This window comes from Halichoerus grypus, chromosome X, assembly GCF_964656455.1.
Source record: "Halichoerus grypus chromosome X, mHalGry1.hap1.1, whole genome shotgun sequence".
Taxonomy (NCBI): Eukaryota; Metazoa; Chordata; class Mammalia; order Carnivora; family Phocidae; genus Halichoerus; species Halichoerus grypus.
This window is the reverse complement of record NC_135727.1, coordinates 112605788-112626718: the sequence shown is the minus strand read 5'-3', so window position 1 is coordinate 112626718 and position 20931 is coordinate 112605788. Positions and strand designations below refer to the sequence as shown.

General features: G+C 40.9%; 1 protein-coding gene across 4 annotated transcripts in view; it reads right to left on the bottom strand.

The window, feature by feature from the left end:
- Nucleotides 1–20931, bottom strand: part of APOO (apolipoprotein O) — a 63168-nt gene that overhangs the window by 9243 nt on the left and 32994 nt on the right. For all 4 annotated transcript variants that reach the window (XM_078065425.1, XM_078065422.1, XM_078065424.1 and 1 more), the window contains exons 4-7: nucleotides 20542–20596; nucleotides 17480–17575; nucleotides 10538–10629; nucleotides 6911–6988 (exon numbers count right to left, since the gene is read on the bottom strand). In XM_078065425.1, the coding sequence (XP_077921551.1) occupies nucleotides 6911–6988; nucleotides 10538–10629; nucleotides 17480–17575; nucleotides 20542–20596 (321 nt within the window). The remainder of the gene's footprint in view (nucleotides 1–6910; nucleotides 6989–10537; nucleotides 10630–17479; nucleotides 17576–20541; nucleotides 20597–20931) is intronic.

The window sequence follows — 20931 nt, the reverse complement described above, 5'->3', positions numbered from 1 at the left end:
CCTTTAGTTTTTAAACAGCCGACACTAGAAAAGGCACCAATTCAGAACAAATTTAGCTTTATGAAAAACCCACCACACCATCCTTTTTTATTTTTATTTTTATTTTTATTTTATTGTGTTAAGAACACTTAACATGAGACTGACTCTCCAGACAAACTTTTAAATGTACAATACAGTACTGTTGACTTATAGGCACAATGCTGTACAGGAGATCTCTAGAACATATTCATCTTGCGTGACTGAGACTTTACACCCCTTGAACAGTAACCCCCCAATCCCCTTCCCCTTCCCCACCCCCAGCCCCTGGCAACCACCATTCTACTCTCTGCTTCCCTGATTTTGACTATTTCGGATACTTCATGTAAGTTGAATCATGCAGTATTTCTCTGTCTGTGACAGAAATATCAGAAAGGACCATTGTGAAACCACGTAACTTACTGAGAGCTAAACTTGAGAGTGTTTAGCAAGCTGAGGAATTTGGAATGGAGGAAGAGAAAGCAGGGCATATTTACTCAGGGTGGTGCCTGCCGCTTCCCTTTCATTTTCCTGCTGAGCCAGCAAGGCCTGAACACAACTATTAAAAGCCCAGCTTTAGAAGTTCTGCTCGGTTTTCACGTTAGTATAGTAACAGGTTTGTATTTCTTCATGGATTTTCCTGCCCTTTAAAGAATTATTAAGGCTTTACTTTTTAGTTATTGTTGGCCTTTAGCAGTCATTCTACAATTCTTTTATAGTAACTTGTTATATTTTTTTAAAACCTACTGAAAACTAAACGTGCCATTTACGGAGACACACTGCTGTGTTTGGCTAATTATAGGACAACTCCGAAAGAGCCATCTGTGACCCTGGGGCTCCACGCCCACAACTGGCATCCATCTCGGATACTCAGACGTTGGGCTGATACTTGCAAAAGGGTTTCAGATCAGCAATGGACAATCAGGAAATAGTTCCAGGCTTTTATTAAGCTCCTAGACTCAGAGTGAAAACCATAATGGAAAAAAAATCAATAAAACCAACTACGATAAGAACTTCTGATCGTCAAAAGACACCCAAACTGAAAAGACAAGCCTCAGACTGGGAGAAGACATCTGCCAACACGTGACCAACAATATTAGCATCTAGGAAAAAAAATAAAGAACCCTTATAAATTATTAAGAAAGGAACACATTACTCACACAAAGAAATGGCCAAAAGACATGAGTAGGCGGTTCAAGAAGAAACCAATAAACATGTGAAAATGCTCAACCTCATTAGTGATCAAGGAAATGTACATTAAAACTACAATGAGAAATTCTGAGACCGTTGTGACATGCCAGATAGTGAGGAAACCATCAGACTACTTGGGTCATGTGAAAAGGACTCAAAGCCAACTTCTACTAGCCAAAGTGAGACGAACTGAATTTTAATAAGGAATACAAATCATAAAACGTTCAAATCCAAATATGTATAAATCTACAAATTCATAACTAACTGGTGACCTTCTGAGGATGAGAGGGAACTGATCCATTATTTTGAAAACTGGTACATAAGAGAAAAAATAAAGCATTTATCCTGTTTTTCCTCTAACTGGGTAACTAAACAGTAGATGAGGGGAAGTGGTTCCTTATTAAAGTATTCCAGCTAATATGTGAAAAATGACATGACAGAGGTAGAATATAACCACTTTCTAACCCCCAGTGAATCAATGGGTCTAGGCACTGGGCATCAATACCTACTAACACCAAAAGAGCAAAGTAAAAACCAGACTTAGGTGCCCATGTAGACCTACAGCCTTGCCAAAAGGATCAAACACAAACCTCATCAATCAGTCATCTGAATCCAGCTGGCAATCTGCAGGAAATGCAGAGAAGAGAGGAACATGGTCAACTGCATCTTAAGTGTGCCATCAGCAAAGCCAAAACCACTGGAAACTCTCGAGGTCCAATATGCCAGTTTCCTTTAACAGATACGTTGTAAGGAAAATAAAAAGATGGAAGGGGAACCTATAGATTAAAAGTGACTTAAAAAAAGGGAGGGGAAGACTTAAAAGGCATATAAAGTCAGAAATAATAAGAGGCAAAACTAAAGTGACAGGGATAAAACTGTAAAGAAAAGTAAGAAAGTTATTACTATAAAAGTCAGGGTAGTAGGTAATTTTGGATGGAGGGAGAGAGCTATAATTGGAGTGGGCTACATGGAGGGGGTTCTGGGAAAGGCTGGCAAAGTTCTGGTTTTGGTCCTTAGATGATGGTCACAAGGGAGTTTGCCTTATACTAATTCACTAAGCTAAAACAATAAATTAAAAAGTTGTTGAAGGAATGCACATTATTGGGGCAGTTAGGGAAACCTGAATATGGACTGCATATGAGGTAATGTTTACGTAAACAAGGAAATGTTAACTTTCCCCAGTGTGATAGTGGTACCTCGATTGTATTAGTGAATGTCCTCGTTCTTTGGAAATACATGCTGAATTAGGTATGGGTGGAAAGTGCAATGATACCTACAACTAACTCTCACGTAGTTCAGAAAAAGAAAATACATGTGTGTGTGAGTGCCCACACATGTGTAAAGTAAGACACAAAGCAAATGTAGCAAAATGTTAACTGGTGAATCGAAGTGAAGGGGAGAGTCATTATATACTATTTCTGCAACTGTTCTGTAGTTTTGAAATTTTTTCAAAATAAAAATTGGAGAATACAGCAAAACCACACACAGACACACAAACACACAAACACACACACACACACACCCCATAGTGAAAAACTATTTTAAAGCTACCAGAATGGCAAACTGGAAACAACCACTTTGTAGAACTACTTGGCATCATCCAGTAAAACTGATGTGCAGACCCTATGAACCAGGAATCCCAGCCTAGGAAAACTCTTAATATATCTGACAGAGGTACAAAAATGCTCACAGCTGTGTGTGCAACAGTATACTGAAAATCACCCAACTAGTCATCAACATGGTTATTTTCCCACAAAGGAATATTCTACAGCAGTGAAAATGAATAAACTATAGCCATACACAGCCCATAAACATGTGTGTTTTTTTTCCCCATAAACATGTTAAGGGGACAAAACAAGTTACAAAATAGTACACATGGTAAGATTCCATCTAGATAAACTCTTTATATTTATATGTATATTTGATTTATTTATTTATAGTTTAAAGACAAAAAACAGGCAAGCTCAACTACAGTGTTTTAGAAGAAGAACAAGGAAATGAAAAACCAAATTCTGGATAGTAGCTCCCTCTGGGGACACAGGGGCAGGAGAGGGAGGGCATGGAGAACTTGGAAGGCTTGGTAATTTCCTATCTTTTATTTTTTAATTTTTTCAAAGATTTTATTTATTTATTTGACAGACAGAGAGGGAACACAAGCAGGGGGAGAGGGAGAAGCAGGGGGAGAGGGAGAAGCAGGCTTCCCGCAGAGCAGGGAGCCCGATGCGGGGCTCGATCCCAGGACCCTGGGATCATGACCTGAGCTGAAGGCAGACGCTTAACGACTGAGCCACCCAGGCGCCCCAGTAATTTCCTACCTTTTAAAGGTGGGTGGATGATTGGTACATATGTGGTCATTATACTGTTGGATTTTAAACTCTGTCTCTGTGTGTGTCTGTAAACAGAAGTTTTTTTTAAGATTTCTTTTTTTTTTTAAAGTTATCTCTATAGACACCCAATGTGGGGCTTGAACTCACGACCCCAAGACCAAGAGTCATATGCTCCACTGACTAAGCCAGCCAGGTGCCCCTGTAAACAGAGTTTAAAATCCAACAGATATCTTCTATCTGAAAACAAAAACAAAAACAAAAAAACAAACCCTAGACCACACTAGGCTGACAATATTTTTAGACACACCCATCATTGCTTCACAATTCTGACAAACAGTTCATTTTAGCTGAAGCAGATAAATTTCTCTGACCTGACCAAAGGCAATGACAGAACTGAAAGACCACCTCGTCCGAACTACTGGTCGAAGACTCAGTGCAAACATTTAGTATCAATTCCTAAAAGGGAAAAGGGATGTGGCAGAGCAGAAAAATGCCACAGACTTATTTAGGGTCTTTGAGAGTAATACAACTCCATGGCAAATAATATAATTGAGAACTGAGCCATCATTCATACCACTGAAAATTTCAAGGCCCTGTTTTATTTTTAAAATTTTATTTTATGTTATGTTAGTCACCATAGAATACATCATTAGTTATTGATGTAGCGATCCACGCTTCATTGTTTTTGTATAACACCCAATGCTCCATGCAGTACGTGCCCTCCTTAATACCCACCACTGGGCTAACCCATCCCCCCCCACCTCTAAAACCTTCAGTTTGTTTCTCGGAGTCCGTAGTCTCTCATGGTTTGTCTCCCCCTCGGATTCCGCCCCCCCCCTTCATTTTTCCCTTCCTTCTCCTAATGTCCTCCATGCTATTCCTTATTTTCCACAAATAAACGAAACCATATGATAATTGACTTTCTCTGCTTGACTTATTTCACTAATCTCCTCCAGTCCCATCCATGTTGGTGTAAAAGTTGGGTATTCACCCTTTCTGATGGCTGAGTAATATTCCATTGTGTATATGGACCACATCTTCTTTATCCATTCGTCTGTTGAAAGGCATCTCGGCTCTTTCCACAGTTTGACTATTGCAGACATTGCTCTTAGGAACATTGGGGTGCATATGGCCCTTCTTTTCACTACATCTGTGTCTTTGGGGTAAATACTCAGGGCCCCGTTTTAAACACGATGTCCACAAATTCCTTTTGACTGTTTAGAACCACAAGCATGTACCTTCGTTAGATCACTACAGTGATAACTATGGACAACCATGAATTAGATTGCATCTAATTGAGACTGCTAATTTCAAGCCTGACTTGAAAACCGATTTCCAAATAAGCTAAGAAACAAACAAAAATCTCAATCAAGTGTCCCCCAGGTCCCTTCAAAGACACAGTTCCTGGGCCCCAAAGGATTCCTGTTCCAGGGTAACCTGTATCTTTGCTCGCACTCATAAAACAAAATAAAAACCACTGAAACCCACAAAATCCAACAAGAAGGGGGAAGAGCAATAAAAAACAATAGCATTTCACCATCAGATAATTCCTGAAATCTAAGTATATCAAAATTTGATTAGAGCCATCTGTTGTTCTTCATTTAAAACTTGTGCTAAATATTTAAGTAGTCAACATCAATTTTATTACCTTCTAGTGAGAACACACAACCTTCAGGAAGAGATTATGCTTTCAAGGTAAACAAATGAAAGAACATTACATTCTCAATGACTCTGAAGAGGACAAAGGCACAGAAGACTAGAGAAAAAAATAGAGGCCAACCATGAGCTAATTAGACATCTTTACTCTCTCACTCCCCAAAGACTCGCATATAAATGTGAGTAGCTTTAATATCTAACGTTTTCAAATTACCATAAAATGCTGGCCTGTTTAACCTACATTCCAACCACAGTCCCGCTGCTTCTGCCCTGGGCTGAATTCTCAGAGCAGAGAAAGCTATTTCCAGGCTAGAGGCTCTGGGCAGGAGGGGGTGGGGGGAATCCCCTCCTTGGCTTTCATGCGCAGTGGGTCTGAGCTGCCCACGGACACCACGGTGAGCACTCAGAGGCTCCCAGGAGACACCCGCCCAACTGGCTTTGGGGCACGTGTGTCTCTGCCACCACCACAGTGAGCACTCGGAACTGAGCATGAGTTTCATTTTCCACGTTTCTTTCTAGGGCTCTGTAGAGCTTTCCTGACATTCTATTTCCTTTCCCATATAAAACTCAGTGTGGACTTAAGGAATTCTTTAAACAGGAAAGCAAGCTTCCAAAGAAAATGTCAGAGGAATGGAAACAAAACTACGGGTGTTTATTTTTTAAAGGGGATTGCCAAAGGGCACTTGATATTAACACAGAACTTCCTACTCAAAGCTGGCTTAACCAGGCTCCAGAGAGACTAATTCCTTTAGCTACCACTAACACAAAAATGAGTCTTAAGATTTCACTGGAAGACTATTTATGTAAATAATGAGGAGCGCTCATAATTGATTCTACAATATTACATCCAAATTCTGGATTTCAATTTTGACACAGTTCTTTATATTTTTAAAGAGTATTTTGATTTGAGATGACAGAAGTCAAAATGAACTTCCTTCAATCTATAACGTAGAAGGTATGTTAATATAAGAACCCTGATTCTTCCTTATCGAGCAGTGCCTCCAACGGCTTGGAGGAGACATGATGCCTTGTTCTATACTCATTCTTCCTTATCAGAGGAAAGAATGTTCCAGCAAACAGGGGCAACATTCAATCAGCTATGGAGCTGCAAGAAGAGATGAAAGATGACACCTTCTTACAATTACACAACCTCCTCCCTCTGCCTTTCATCCACCAGTCAGCAGAGAGAATATGGTCTGTAGCTGGTGGCTGATCCCCAACACATCACAGCTCATGCCTGTAAGTGGGCCAAGAAGGCTAGGGGATGAAGAGCTACGGTTGTGCTAAAAGAAAGGAGGGAGCCCATAGTATGTGAAATAGCAAGAGGAGGAGGCTTGGTTAGTTGTTTTGTTTTGTTTTGTTTTGTTTTTTGCCTGGGAACACAGTATGTTCTCTATGAATCCAGTTTTGATAAAACTTTCAGAAAATACGCTACACTTTGACCACATTATAAATACAACAGAGAGGAAATGATGATCTAAGACCACAGTAGAATGCATTTTATGGTCACCACTTATTCAGCCCTGCCGATAAAAACCAAATGCACAGAGGTTCTATTGCTCCTCCAATAAAGGCCACTAAGAGAGAATCTGAGCTAGAGGCGTAATGAAAACAAACAGGAAAAGCAGCATCAGGCAACAGTGTTATCAAGAATCTTATAAAACCCTAGAGAAACCATATATTTAAACCAAAAGGAAGATAATGAAAAAGATCTTTCTCACCTTTTGAAAGTTCTTCCACAAATCTTCTACGACTATGTATCCTCGTAAACCCCAGTCATATAATTTCTCCCCACTGACCTTGAAACAAAATATAAAAGATCCATTGCTATTCCATACATGACTGGTAAGAATGAGAATATTCCACTTTCCTTTTTCCTGTTTCCAAAAGAACTGTATTTAAGCATACGGCAGCTCCAGAAGCCTTGGGGCATACACATTAAGGCTGTGCAACATAAGCAAATAAAAAGATAGCGAGAATCATAGCATAAGCAGAAAACAGTTTGGTCGTGCAGTTACTGTTTAAAATAATTTGCCATAAATTACAGGTTAATAAGGAAAAAAATGAAGGAGGTCAACTGCTGATACGTGAAATTCCTGAAAACGAGACACAGAAAGAAGGCTTCTGCCTATCACATCTAACACGTCACAGCCAACCAAGGCACATGCCCAGCTGAAAATCACTCACTCATTTTAGGGGCCTGGGTAAAAAATTAGGTGAACCTAATGAAGATGGTCTTAGTTTTCCCAGGTCCCCCAAAACATAAAGTCTTCACGTTTCTATAGGGATTTTGCCTCTTGATCCAAGATCCTTTCTACAACATCCTGAGAGGTAGGCCCCAGGGTCAGAGAATACTTTGGGGCCAAGCCACTTACTCCTTCATATGACACTGTAATAGCATTACACGGTGACAGATGGTAGCTACATCTGTGGTGAGCACAGCATAATGTATAAACTTGTCAAATCACTATGTTGTACACCTGAAACTAATGTAATATTGTGTGGCAACTATACTCAAATAAAAAAAAAATTAAAAATTAAAAAAAAAATGCCCTGGTCCACCTTTCTCTAGTTGACTTTAACTGTTGGAATTTTTACATTTTAGGTATTATTGATTTTTCTTAAAAAAAAAAATGCTTCTAGTAATTTGCATTCATTGGTCCTCCATGTGACAAACTATGTTGATTACTCTTCTACATGGAATTTCCACTGCAAGTTTCTGAAAGCAGTTATTGTTGTCTTTCTAATTTTTATATAATTTATCTATGTGTAGCATTTTAGTTTACAAAGCACTTTCACACGAATTATTTCTATTCTAAATAACAACCCTATGCAGTAAGTAGGCAAAGATTATACGGAAATATTCAGCGGCCAAATGACTAGTCCAACTAAGGTCACAGTGCTAGTAAATCCGGTGATCACTGTAACATGCTGGTTCCTTAAAGTTATTTTCTTCCAGTTGCTCTAACTGTTCTTAAAATATATGATTCTCAGACCCACTGGGAGACATATCGAGCATTTACCACATATATGACATTATTCTTGGTGCTTTACATTTCTGAGAGGAAAATAACATTTGCCATCACTTTAAGCATTTTCTTATAGTACTTCTCTCCAAACACTACTGAACAAAAAACAATGTGAGCAATTAAGTGGCTGGTCCAAGGTCAGGGTATTCATAAAAAAAATTAAAACTGTTGAAATAGGAACTAAATGACACTAAAACAGTAACAGAAAATCCCTTTCAATCACTGATGTCTCTTTTGTTTTATTGTAGCAAAATATACATACAATTTACCATTTCATCCATTTTTAGGTGTACAATTCAGTGGCATTAAATACATTCACAGTGTTATGAAACCATCACCATTATCCATGTCCAGAACTTTCTCATCATCCCAAACAGATCACTAATGTTTTATATCTAGTGAAAATGAAGTTAATTGTTTTGTTCTTGCTTACTCTAAGTACAAAATAAAAGACAAAACTCCTTCCCACTGACTTGAAAAATAAATTAGAATACAACTCATATTTGCGTCCTACGATCTTTGTGAAAACAAAAGATCTTTTGCAACATATGCTGTGGCGTATAAATAAAAAAGACCTCTACTCAGGGGGCAGCCACATATGCTTCTCAACCAGCAGCCAATCCCACTCTCCACACCCTATCCATTTACTGTTGAAACCACAACACACTGAGATGATGTATGACTATGTTTATGATCCGGGGCAGGCAGACGTGATTCACTGTTCCTGAGCTGGGGGTGAAGCAGGCAGAGGGACGTTAACTCTCTGCCTCCGGGACTGCTATAAACAATGTCAAGCCCATGCTCTAAAGATCTTACTGGCATCTGCTACCAAAGCCACCAATTTCTCACAGCTAGAGCCACTGGCCTCCCACCCACCTACAAGTGCAGTGCAGTCCAGGAATCCAGACTCAATCCTGTTGCGCGAGCACTCCAGGGAGCTCAGTGTCAGATCCGTCTGGCTCAGGGCCCCGAGGGCCCAACTGCTGCTCCTCTGGGACCAAGTCTCAGCGTGACAGAGTACCTCCAGGAACCGGGCGGGTCCCTGTCTCCAGATGCTGTCCAGGACTTCAAAACCTCGAGCTTGTCTTGTTCTTGCCAGTTTTCCAAGGCACTCTACGTCTAGAGTTCCACTAAGTCTAGACACCAGTGCCCTGAGGAAGTCTAGTCTCTATCAGTGGTTCTCAAACAATAAGGACATTCAAATCCCCTGGAGGGCTTGCAAAAACACAGATCACTGGCCCTCATCCTCAGAATGTCTGAGGCAGTCAGTCTGGGTTGGGGCCTGAGAATGTGCATTTCTAACAAGCCAGGGGATCCTGATGTTGCTGGTCTCGGGACCACACTTTGCAAACAGCTGGTCTAGCTGTTAGGGACTGAATTGTGTCCCTCAAAAATCACATGCTGAAGTCCTAACCCATAGCGTGACTGTATCTGGAGATAGGGCCTTCACAGTAGTAGTAGTAGTAGTAACTGAGGTTAAATGAGGTAATAAGAATAGGGCTCTAATCCAATATGACTGGTGTCATTTTAAGACGACGACGAGACACCAGGGATGTCCACACACAGTGAAACGGTGGCCATCTGCCAGCCAAGGAGAGAGGACCTAGGAGAAACCAACCCTACCAACACTGTGATCTTGGGACTTCCAGCCTCCAGAACAACGCGAAAATAAATCTTTGTTGTTCAAGCCACTCAGTCTGTGGTATTTTGTTACGGAACCCTGAGCAGACTAAAACATAGCTCTACCCATCTTGTCTGCCAACTCTGTTCTCCGACTTGACAGGATGCCCTCAAGCTGAGGTCTGAAGGGAAAGAAAGGAGCAGCCAACTGAGAGCCCTAAGATGGGGATTCCCAGCGGAGGGGACCGCACTCCTTGAAGCCCCCAGCAAGCACAGTGAGGCTGACACCAGGCCCAGGGAGAAGGTGCAGAGGGCCAGAGCACAGGCCTATGCCTGCAACTCCAAGGAGGACAGGTTGTGACCAGATACACCCAAATGGAGAATGACCCATAACTAGCAGCTTTGGAGTTGGAGTCTCTAGACTTCCATGTAAATATGCCCCCCAAAAAGGTATCTTAATTTTTTTGACTAACTGTTCAAATTAGTGTGCATTCTCTGAATACTGACATGATTGGAAGGAGAGCCAGAACTGAGGCACATGGTGGAGAAAAACATTTAAATGTGTGGTAGTTCATCTAGGTGTGCAAACAAATTTTAGTCTGGCACAATAAAAGCTGCAAAATAAAAAATATTAAGCAATAAACCCAAACACACATAAGCAAGAATAAGGGACACCCCAGCTTACTGGGTCTAACTTACCTGGACAAATACGATGGCTTGTTGTGGATAATAAAGAGAGGCAGCAAGTCCCATGAATCCAGGTGGATACACCAGCTTCTTTATTTTTGAACCTATTAAATAAAAGGTTGTAGATGCCAACAGATGATTCATGACCCTTACCATCTCAGTTTGCCCTGGACACCTAACACTGAATAAGACTACTTTTCTTTGATCCTAGATTAACAGAGACTGTGCCTAATAATGTCATATGCACTAAAAAGAACCACCACATCTTCACAGCTTTGGTGAGATGTAATTCACACAACTCACCCATTTAAAGTATACATTCATCATGATGTATTCACAGAGGTATGCAACCATCACTACAATCAGTTTTAGAATATTTTCATCACCCCAAAAAGAAACGCCATATCCATCCCTATTTCCCCATTACCCCCATCCCTAAGGGACCACTAATGTACTTTCTGTCTCTACAGACTTGCCTACTCTGGACATTTCACATAAATGCAGTTATATAATATGTGGCCCTTTGTGACCGGCTTCTTTCATCAGCACAATGTTTTCAAGAGAACCACCACTTCTATGGGAGCAAAAATAAAGAATGTTCTGAAAAGAAGCCCACGGCACTTTGGTTTCTAAGGTTTCCGTTCTTTTGTAGTAAACTAGCTTCCTATTTAAGGACTCAACACAAGCACTGCTCTCCTCTCCTTTCTAATACTCCATGAAAATTAACAGTAAAAGAATAAAATACAGGTAATAAACCAACAATGAAGAGGAAATGTATGGAGGGGCCATCGGGAGATAAGAAGTGTCATCCAATTTACAGAAAACGGAGAGTGGACAGAAGCAAGAGGACACACAGCTATGAAGTCCGGAGGAGAAGGGAGCAGCAGGGTCCCCAGCAGCCCAGAGATGGCAGGTACTGTGGAGGATGGAGAGGGCAGCCAAGGATCAAGATGGGGGGAGGCGGGGAGACGTGGGGACTATGGACGGACGCAAATATAAGTCCTGTGCAGAGTCTAGGTGGTGCTCTCCTTCCTCCATGCCATCTTGGTGTAAAACTGCCTGTGACCAGGCAGTCTATCCAGCCAAACTTTTACAAAGGTGGAGAAGTATCTTTAAAGCGCGGCTCCTGGGTGGCTCAGTCAGTTAAGCATCTGACTCTTGATCTCAGCTCAGGTCTTAATCTCAGGGTGAGTTCAAGCCCTGCATTGGGCTCCATGCTGGGTATAGAGCCTACTTTAAAAAAAAAAACAAAAAGGAGTAATCTCTAAAGAAATGCCATAAATTTTCTGCTGAGAACCAAGATAGCTGGTGTGCGTGCATGTGAGCGTTAGTACCTAAGAGCAGAGTTTTCCTAGCACAGGCCCCAGGTGTGGCACCCTGCGTATAAAGTCAGTTCCCTTCCAGCTCACCCTGAGGTAGAACCTGCTAGCCAGTAAGCCCCATCTATGCACAAAAAAATTCTTATTAGCATTTCAATTGCCGTGCTCTTAAACATGACTATATAAACAAGGATCACTAGACATTTGAGGAAAGCCTGCAGCATAAAAGAGAAGATCAAGACAAGCAAGAAAGGAAAAAAAAAATGACCCTACAGGAAACAAAATAACTTAAAAACAAAACTACATCTGTTATTAAGTATAATCGAATAAATTTAAGAAGCTACTACACTGAAATTAAAAAAGGGTTCTATGAAAAAGGAACAATCAAAGAACAAGAAAGAGCGACTTGGAAATGACAAAAGTAAAAAAAATCAAATCAAAAGGAATAAAATAAAATGATCAAGAAAATAAAAGAGACATATAGGGTCACTTAAACAGCTTCATTGCTGATTCAGGAAGGAAAAAGAATGAGAGTAAATTTTCTTTTTTTTTTTTTTTTTTTTTTTTTAAAGATTTTATTTATTTATTTGAGAGAGAGAGAATGAGAGACAGAGAGCACGAGAGGGAAGAGGGCAGAGGGAGAAGCAGACCCCCTGCTGAGCAGGGAGCCCGATGTGGGACTCGATCCCGGGACTCCAGGATCATGACCTGAGCCGAAGGCAGTCGCTTAACCAACTGAGCCACCCAGGCGCCCCTAAATTTTCAAATAAATACAAACCAGATTACGTTCCTACAGCTGAGGGTCGCAAGCCACCAAAATGCCCAACCAGGAATGAGACAGCTATACGTAGTCACAGCATCCTGAAGTTCAGAACACTGAAGATTAAGAGAAGATCCTCAAACGTTCCGGGGGAAAAAAAATGAATCACTTCAGAAGTAACAAGCATCCAGGCTGGCTGCTGACAGACACATCTGCAAGGCCAGATGCTAGAAGACATGGCCTTCAAAGTTTCGATGGAAAACAAATTCCATACCCAACCAAATTATCACCGAATATGAGGGTAGAAAGTAATTTTTAGACTTGCAAGGATTTAGAAAGTTTCCTTCCATTTAGAAAGTGGGCTTTTTTGAAAGTGACTTGAGCATGTAGTTCAACAACATGGCAGAGCAAACCAAGGAAAAGATGACATGGAACCCAAAAATAGGGGGTCAAACCCAAGAGAGCATGGAGCCATGTCAAGACCACTGCAGTGCTGAGTCTCCGTCCAGACTTCAAGAGGATATGTGAAAGAGGACTTCAACTACCTCCATTTTGACCTCAGTCTGCACTTTTTTAAAATTTTTTAAGATTTTATTTTTAAGTGATCTCTACACCCAACATGGGGCTTGAACTACAACTCCGAGATCAAGAGTCACCTGCTCTAATGACTGAGCTAGTCAGGTGCCCCTCAGTCTGCACTTTCTAAATGATTAAATTTCCCTTTCTAGCTTATCTCTTAACTCAGGCAAAAGACCCTACGTGCAAAATGTCCCCTGGTGGGAACCAAACCTACCCCCTCAAGTAATAAGGACTGCACTGAGCCAGCAGGACCCCACGTGACTGACTCCAAGACAATGATGGACTTGACCTTCACTGACTACCTGCACTTACCTTTGCCCCACATTTTCCTTACATAAACCTGGAAGGATTTTCGGCACTTTGGAGACAGTCTTTGAGACACTAGTCCACTGTCTTCTGGGTGTTGGCCTCACTGAAATAAATTCCTTTCTTGTTTCAACACCACTTATCTCTCTGCCTTTGGATTTTGTCAGCGATGACTGACTGAACCTGGTCTGTTTAAGACTCCCGAAGACAGTTGCTCTTACACCCTTGCACCCCAGCTACATGGTAGAGCCCTGGGCAAAAGGGAATGGCAGGATAGGTAGCAGCACGGAGAACTGGAGAAGCCTGAGAATGAGGTTCAGAAAACTGGTACCAGGTGAAATAGGAGGAGCCTCTAGAAATGAACTTGGACCTAGACAGTCTCTGCTGAGAGGCGCAGGACTTTTGACATGGGACACGGATAGATGCTAGTGCAATGTATGTTACTAACACAGAGTTAGAATAACCTAAGTGCTGTTTACTGGTTTTAAACTTTAAACAGACATATCTCCAAAGATGGAACTGGGGTCACAGAAGACAAAATAAATGTTATCAATCTAGACTCTTAATAAATTAATGTTTCTTTCCTTGTCCTACTGCCTTGATTGAAAGGATAGAATTACTCTAGAAAACACTGTTTTGTCCCTGGGGTCCCACCGGTATAGTTGAAGCTTTAAGTTCCTGAGCAGCTCACATAAGTGAGGACCAGGTGAAGGGCAGCACAGCCGACAACCAGCCATTTCTGGGTCATTTACAAAAAACTGTTAAGCAGCAGCTCTTGGGCCTCCAGCTCCTAATGGTTCACACAATGAGCTGGGGTCTCCAAAACTTCAGGAAGGAAGTGGGGAGGGGGAGGAGCCACAGGAAGGTGACGATAGTGGGCAACAACCACCTGCCACCCTTGAGTGACCTGGCTGAGTCCACTTCCTCGGAATGATCATCCACTCATCTCCTAGAGAGGTGCCTCGTCACCACCAGTCATGGCCATTCTCATCAAATGAGCAGGACTACCTTAGCATTTATGCTCAAGAAACCCTATTATATGATCCAGCAATCCCTCTTCTGGGTATACACCCAAAGGAAATGAAATCAGTCTCTCAAGCAAGTATCTGTGCTCCCATGTTCACTGCAGCATTAGTCACAAGAGCCAAGACATGGAAACAACCAAAGGGTCAAGGGATGAGTAGGTAAAGAAATTGTGATACCTACATGAATGGAATATTATAATATTATTCAGCTTTAAAAAAGGAGACCCTGCCATTTGCAACAACATGGATGAATGCAGAGGACATTATACTATGTGAAATAAGCCTTAATGAGAAAGAACAAAAACTACATGATCTCACTGATATCTGTAATCTAAAAGAGTCAGATGCATAGAAGCAGACAGCAGACGTGTGACTACCAGGAGTGGGGGAGGGGAGATGGAGAGATGCTGGTCACAGGGTACAAAGTTGCAGTCATGTAGTATGAGTAAGCCTAAAGAGTAATGTATGGCATGATGACTATAGTTAATAATACTGAATCTTGGAGATTTACTAAGAGAGATTACTGGTGCTTTCATCTAAAAAAAAAAAAGGTAACTATGGGGCGCCTGGGTGGCTCAGTCGTTAAGCGTCTGCCTTCAGCTCAGGTCATGATCCCGGGGTCCTGGGATTGAGCCCCGCATCGGGCTCCCTGCTCAGTGGGAAGCCTGCTTCTCCCTCTCCTACTCCCCCTGCTTGTGTTCCCTCTCTCGCTGTGTCTCTCTCTGTCAAATAAATAAATAAAATCTTTAAAAAAAATAAAAAATAAGAAATAAAAAAAATTTTTTTAAAGGTAACTATGATAGAAGGTATGTTAAATAGCTTGACTGGAGTAATCATTTCACTATGTATATGTATGCATATATGTATATCAAAACATGTCATATACCTTAAATACATACAATTTTTATTAAAAAATAAAATTTTGGGGGGTGCCTGGGTGGCTCAGTTGGTTAAGCGACTGCCTTTGGCTCAGGTCATGATCCTGGAGTCCTGGGATTGAGTCCCGTATCGGGCTCCCTGCTCGGCAGGGAGTCTGCTTCTCCCTCTGACCCTCCCCCCCTCGTGTGCTCTCTCTCTCTCTCTCATATAAATAAATAAAATCTTTAAAAAAATAAAAATAAAAAAATTTTTTAAACGTTAGACAAAAAAAAAAAAAGAAAGAAAGAAAAGAAACTCTGTGCCAGGAGGGATCTTCTGAGCCCACCCTGATGCTGCCGGCATAGGGGGACCATCTACCCGGAGGGGGGCTGCAAACCACTCCAGATACCCAATAAACATACTCACCATCCTGCCCATCTTATTCAGTGACCACCTGACGTTGTTCACCTCAGGCCTTTCTACCCCAGCCCCAAGGAAAAGACTTGTTGAATATTTGTGCATGAATGTGTGTGTGCACATGTGTACTTTTTTTAAGATTTATATATTTATTTCAGAGACAGAGAAAGTGAGAGCAAGGAGAAGGGGCAGAGGGAGAGAATATCCAAACAGACTCCCACTGAGCATGGAGCCTGACGCCTCAGATCAGGACCTGAGGCGAAACCAAGAGTCGGATGCTTAACCGACTGAGCCAACCAGGTACTCCCGTGTGTACTTTCTTGAAAAAGAATTAGGGTTTTACATTATGTTAATGCTACTGAGCCCTCCCTGGAAAAGGAAAAGGAGAGAGGAAAAAATAAACCAGCAAGCAAAAACGAAGGAATAGAACCCGCAGTAGTGGGTGTCCTTATGTCGCTGTTCTGCCCAGGAGAGCACAGTCCCCGATTCTCCTCAGGATGCTCACCGCAGTGGACGTGCCCGGGGATGAACACCAGACAGCATGGCAACACACGCACACACGCACAGCAGAGGACGCTGGCTTTAGGGCCATGCTCTCACCATGTGGGAGGGGGAAGCTAATCTCACTTGATTCCACATTCCTGGCTCCCTAACAGTAGCCAAGATTCCAACACCCTGGCCTTGGGAGCTTCATAAACTTAAAACGCTATCTATCTAAGTGAGACAGGAATGCTTTTTTGGACAGCTTTACAGAAAGGAGGGGGAAAATGTTTGGTGGGGGAGTTGGTTCAACTCTCTCACAAGTCAATTAGTAAAAATGAACTCTAATTCTTATATATTCTGCACAGGCTGGGAGGAGGGCACAGAAACTATGACAGGAGTTCATTCCACAGGTTGAGGGAGTGGCACCATGCTGCCTGTTTCCAGAGTAAAATAACAGATACGACATGTGCAGAAAAGCTTTATAAAATTGGAGGAATGGGTACCAAAGCAGTCACTATAGTTAATCTTTTATGAGGGTCTGATTGCAGGGTTCATAAACCCTCTATTTTAGGAATTTTTGTCTAGTCTGAATTTTATAATCAGTGAAACCTCAGTAGTTTATAACAAATTTATCCCATTATAGTGAAGTACCTTGTCATCCTTTATTTCCTCTAAATGTTTGCAATCCAGCAGTATAGTGTAGTAATATATTTCAAGTTGACATCTGTTAGTTTTTAAGTGTTTTAAAAATTTTAATATCATCACTGATGACCGAAGCTATGACACATCAAGAAATTAATAAAATTTCTATGAAATCACTGTTCTATTTACTGTGATTAATAGCCTGATCTCAACAGTGAAACAAATAGAAACAGTTTCTCAGGTGTGACAGACTTTGGTTAACAAAAATTCACTCTTTCTGTACCAAAGAGAGATAGTAAAGTACATGTGTCCATAAAGGATATAACTATATTATTTTTTTAACCAACAGTATACAATTTCTTCCATTTCATATTTTTATAATTTCTATATATGCTTAAAATCAAATATACTGGAGAAAATAACCATATCAATTATATATTAAGAGGCCATATTTCAGGAACCAACTCATTATTCTGACAACTGGCAGATAAAAAGAAATAACCAAGTATCTATCTTCTCTCTCCCTTATGAGCTGTTTAAAAAAAACCCCAAAAATTGCACCCACCTCTAGCCAAAAGAAGTCCAACAATGCCAGCAAAACCAATAACACCAAGTCTTGGAAAAAATCCAGGAGGTGCATTTTGGAGATATTCATAGCTGCCTACAATAGAATCAAACCAGGAAATAGTTCTGTAAATTGCCCATTAAGAAACAAACCAAACAAATCTTACACATAACTATTATATATAGTATCAAATGCTTCTCAAATAATGTGTTCTTTGTTTTATGCTAATATGCTTTTTTTCAACACATTCTTTTTATGTGATATATGAACATGATTTATTATTCACATAGCAAGTAGCCAATTTTCAAACACTTCCGGTCTGATGACCTACTGACAAGAAAGTAATGTTAGACTACCTTCATATTCCTGAATGCAACAGATCTGAATCAACTATACACAGGGGAAGAAATACCAATACAGGGATTCCTCGCCTTCCAAACACAGAAACAGAATAGATTTGGACAGATCTGCCGCTATCTTGAAGTTCTGCTGCTTGTTCTCTGAAACTCAGGAACCAAATACATGAGGCTCGGGGGGAAAAAAGTTTCCTTTGCCATCTGAATTCATTCTTCGAAATTGAGAACAGAATAAATCTGGACAATGAAGGAAACTGTTAGTGCAAGTATATGCGGGAAATAGTCACTGGTGATAGATAAACACAAAGAAATGCAGCATGTGAGCCTACGTGTCATGCCTGAGCATGCCTTATGACCTCATTTGAATGATGACTCCTCTCCTGTCCACTGAGCCAATCCCACGAAGTAAGAGCCATCTGCATTCCTAACCTCCTCAGAAAAGCCTTTCCTAGACTCCTCAGCCCACACCTCTCTCTCTCCCCTCTAAAGTCCCATCATATTTATTCTCTGGACCCTCGTTTGGTATGTAATCTTATATAGCACCTTATGTTTAATTATTCAGGGGTGTATTTTATGTCTCCTCAAGGAGAACATATGCTCCTGAATGGTACATTGCTTGGACTTCTATGTTATTTTCCCTCAGTGGTAACAGTGGATGTTCGTCCAACAGATATTTACTAAAAGCACTGCTAGGTGTTGACGGATACTGAATGAGTTAACAAATGGGTTTCAGAGAGGCTGTAACTTAAAAACGCTTCACGTCTCACTCTCAACCCCATCTTCAGCACTTGCTATCTGCTTCCAGTTTCCGGCTCAGGAAACAATGAGTCACTCCTCCAAGCCCTGGCTGGGCTGTGTCCTCCGTGTGGAATGCTGCCAAGTTCCACCCCCATGTCTTGGTGTGGTTGACTCTACTCTAAGATTCAACTTAGAAACCCTTCCCTGACTCTTCCCCTCCCTCCAAACTCCATTAAACTCATCTCCTTCCTCTGCACCTTCAACAGTGGTCTGTGACTTTCTCTGTATTTGTGCTACTGTTGAAAATGTATTATATGCACCTTGGTGGTTGTGACCACTGTCTTAATCAGCCGCGATCTTCCATGCCTGCCATGGAAGGCATGTATGTAGAACCGAACTAACTGGAATGCTTGGTAATTTTCTCCCCCAGAAAAGAGCAGACACATGCCAGTTTTCCATTTCCTGGGTGTTTGGGAAATGTGGTGATCATTTTAAATAACACTATAGGGCTTGTGCTGTTTGCACAAATTCCTGTCTGGCCTTTTACTTATTTTGCCTTTAACTTAGTTTTCACTTTCCATCTCATTGTCTGGGTCATCTGAAGCAATTTTCTACTTCCCTTTATTTTTGCCTACCAGCACAGTGTTTTTAATTCGAGACGTGCACACGGAGCAGTTGATAGGAGGTCACCCAGATGGCCTTGGTGAGCTGAGCTGAACTGGGTGAATCACAGAGAAATGGGAAAGAAGATACGCTAAAAGGCTGCGATGAAGCCCCAGCCCAGCTTCTGGTAACGGGTCGTGGCTGTGACTGCCGGGAAATGGATGGACCCCCTTGGCAGATAACAACACAACTCATAAGGGAATGTTTCTTCTTAAGAGCCTTTGCAGTAACCAGTCCAAGAGACAAAAAACAGGACTTAGGTTGCAAATAATGCCTATTGCTATGAATCAATGGGAAGTGATAGGTAACAATGAAGAGCCCTCCTCAGTCACATATGTAATGACAAGAGATCAGAAGTTCTTTAGTTTCCTCAGATTAAAACATGAAGGTAATAAAAGCACCTATCTGTCAGGGTTATGAGGATTATACATAAATTAATATTTTAAAGCACTCAGACTAGTTCCTGGCATGTAATAAAAACTAAATAAGTGCTGATGAAATTAATAAAACTAAGACGTTACTTATTAACATACATATTATTCATGGATGTTAATAACCTGTATCAGCCCATCAACACTCCATGATCTTCGGAAGGAAATAAACTGTATTCGTGCTTGTTTTATTCTGTCATGGAAGCAAACACTTGTAAAAACATGAGTTTTTCTTTGCTGAGATGCCCAGTAAAGGGAATGAAACACACTCAATGTCCATTAATTCACCAGTTTCTGATGGAGATGACTCAGAATGTAGACTGTGAACCAAGTTTATGAGTGTATGGGATAAGTGGATGTGAAAAACAATCAAGGACAATAAAAACCCAATGAAAAAAAATGTAAGAACACTACTCATGCAGTAAGGTCTTTCCTAGGCACACCAGCCCAGTTCCTTCTAGCCTCTAAACTTCTGTAACATGTATTAACAGACATACAAATAAGTTATCCTGATTCCGAAAACCTACTGATGAGTTAGTGGGGGTTAGTGTGAGTCATGGACACTGCACCTGGAAACAGATGTCAGGAAAAAAAAACACCCAATGTCTCTGAACTTGTTAGCCCAACAATCCTAATGATCTTGAACAGACTTCCCAAATGTTTAGGGACACTAGTCCTCTGAAATCTGAGGAAAATAACAGATCTTCTTTCCAGAAAAATCCACATAGCTCTAATATTCTGCATACAATTTCAAGGAATTTCCAGATCTCCTGGAGCCCATCCAGGGAATCCCAGTTAAAGAATCCAATATTAATGAAGAAACTGATTATGCCTAATCAACTTACCGAATAAAAATTTTAAAAAATCAACTTACCTAACCCCCATTGAACCAAGCTCTGCATCCTGGGCTTAGTTTGTGAGTACATTTCCTAAAAAGGTGAAAAGAAAATGAATGAGAAGGATATGCTGATTAGAAAGTAACAATAAATATATTTGTCTTTACTGCATAGATTATCATATTATTAACACTTTGTGAACAAAAGGATATACTGTCTATCTGGGGTTTTTTGTGTTCTTTTTCTCTTGTGTGATTTCCCCTTCACCGCAAACTGCTCAGCAGAACAGTTTATTATTGCCACAGGAAGCAAACACTACAAGCAGAGTGATTTCAACAACCCAGCCTTTTTATTCTTCTATTAGATTCAAAGAGAATAGACAAAAATCAACCCCCTTGATAATTAAAGTGGCAATCCTCTCCCTGTGA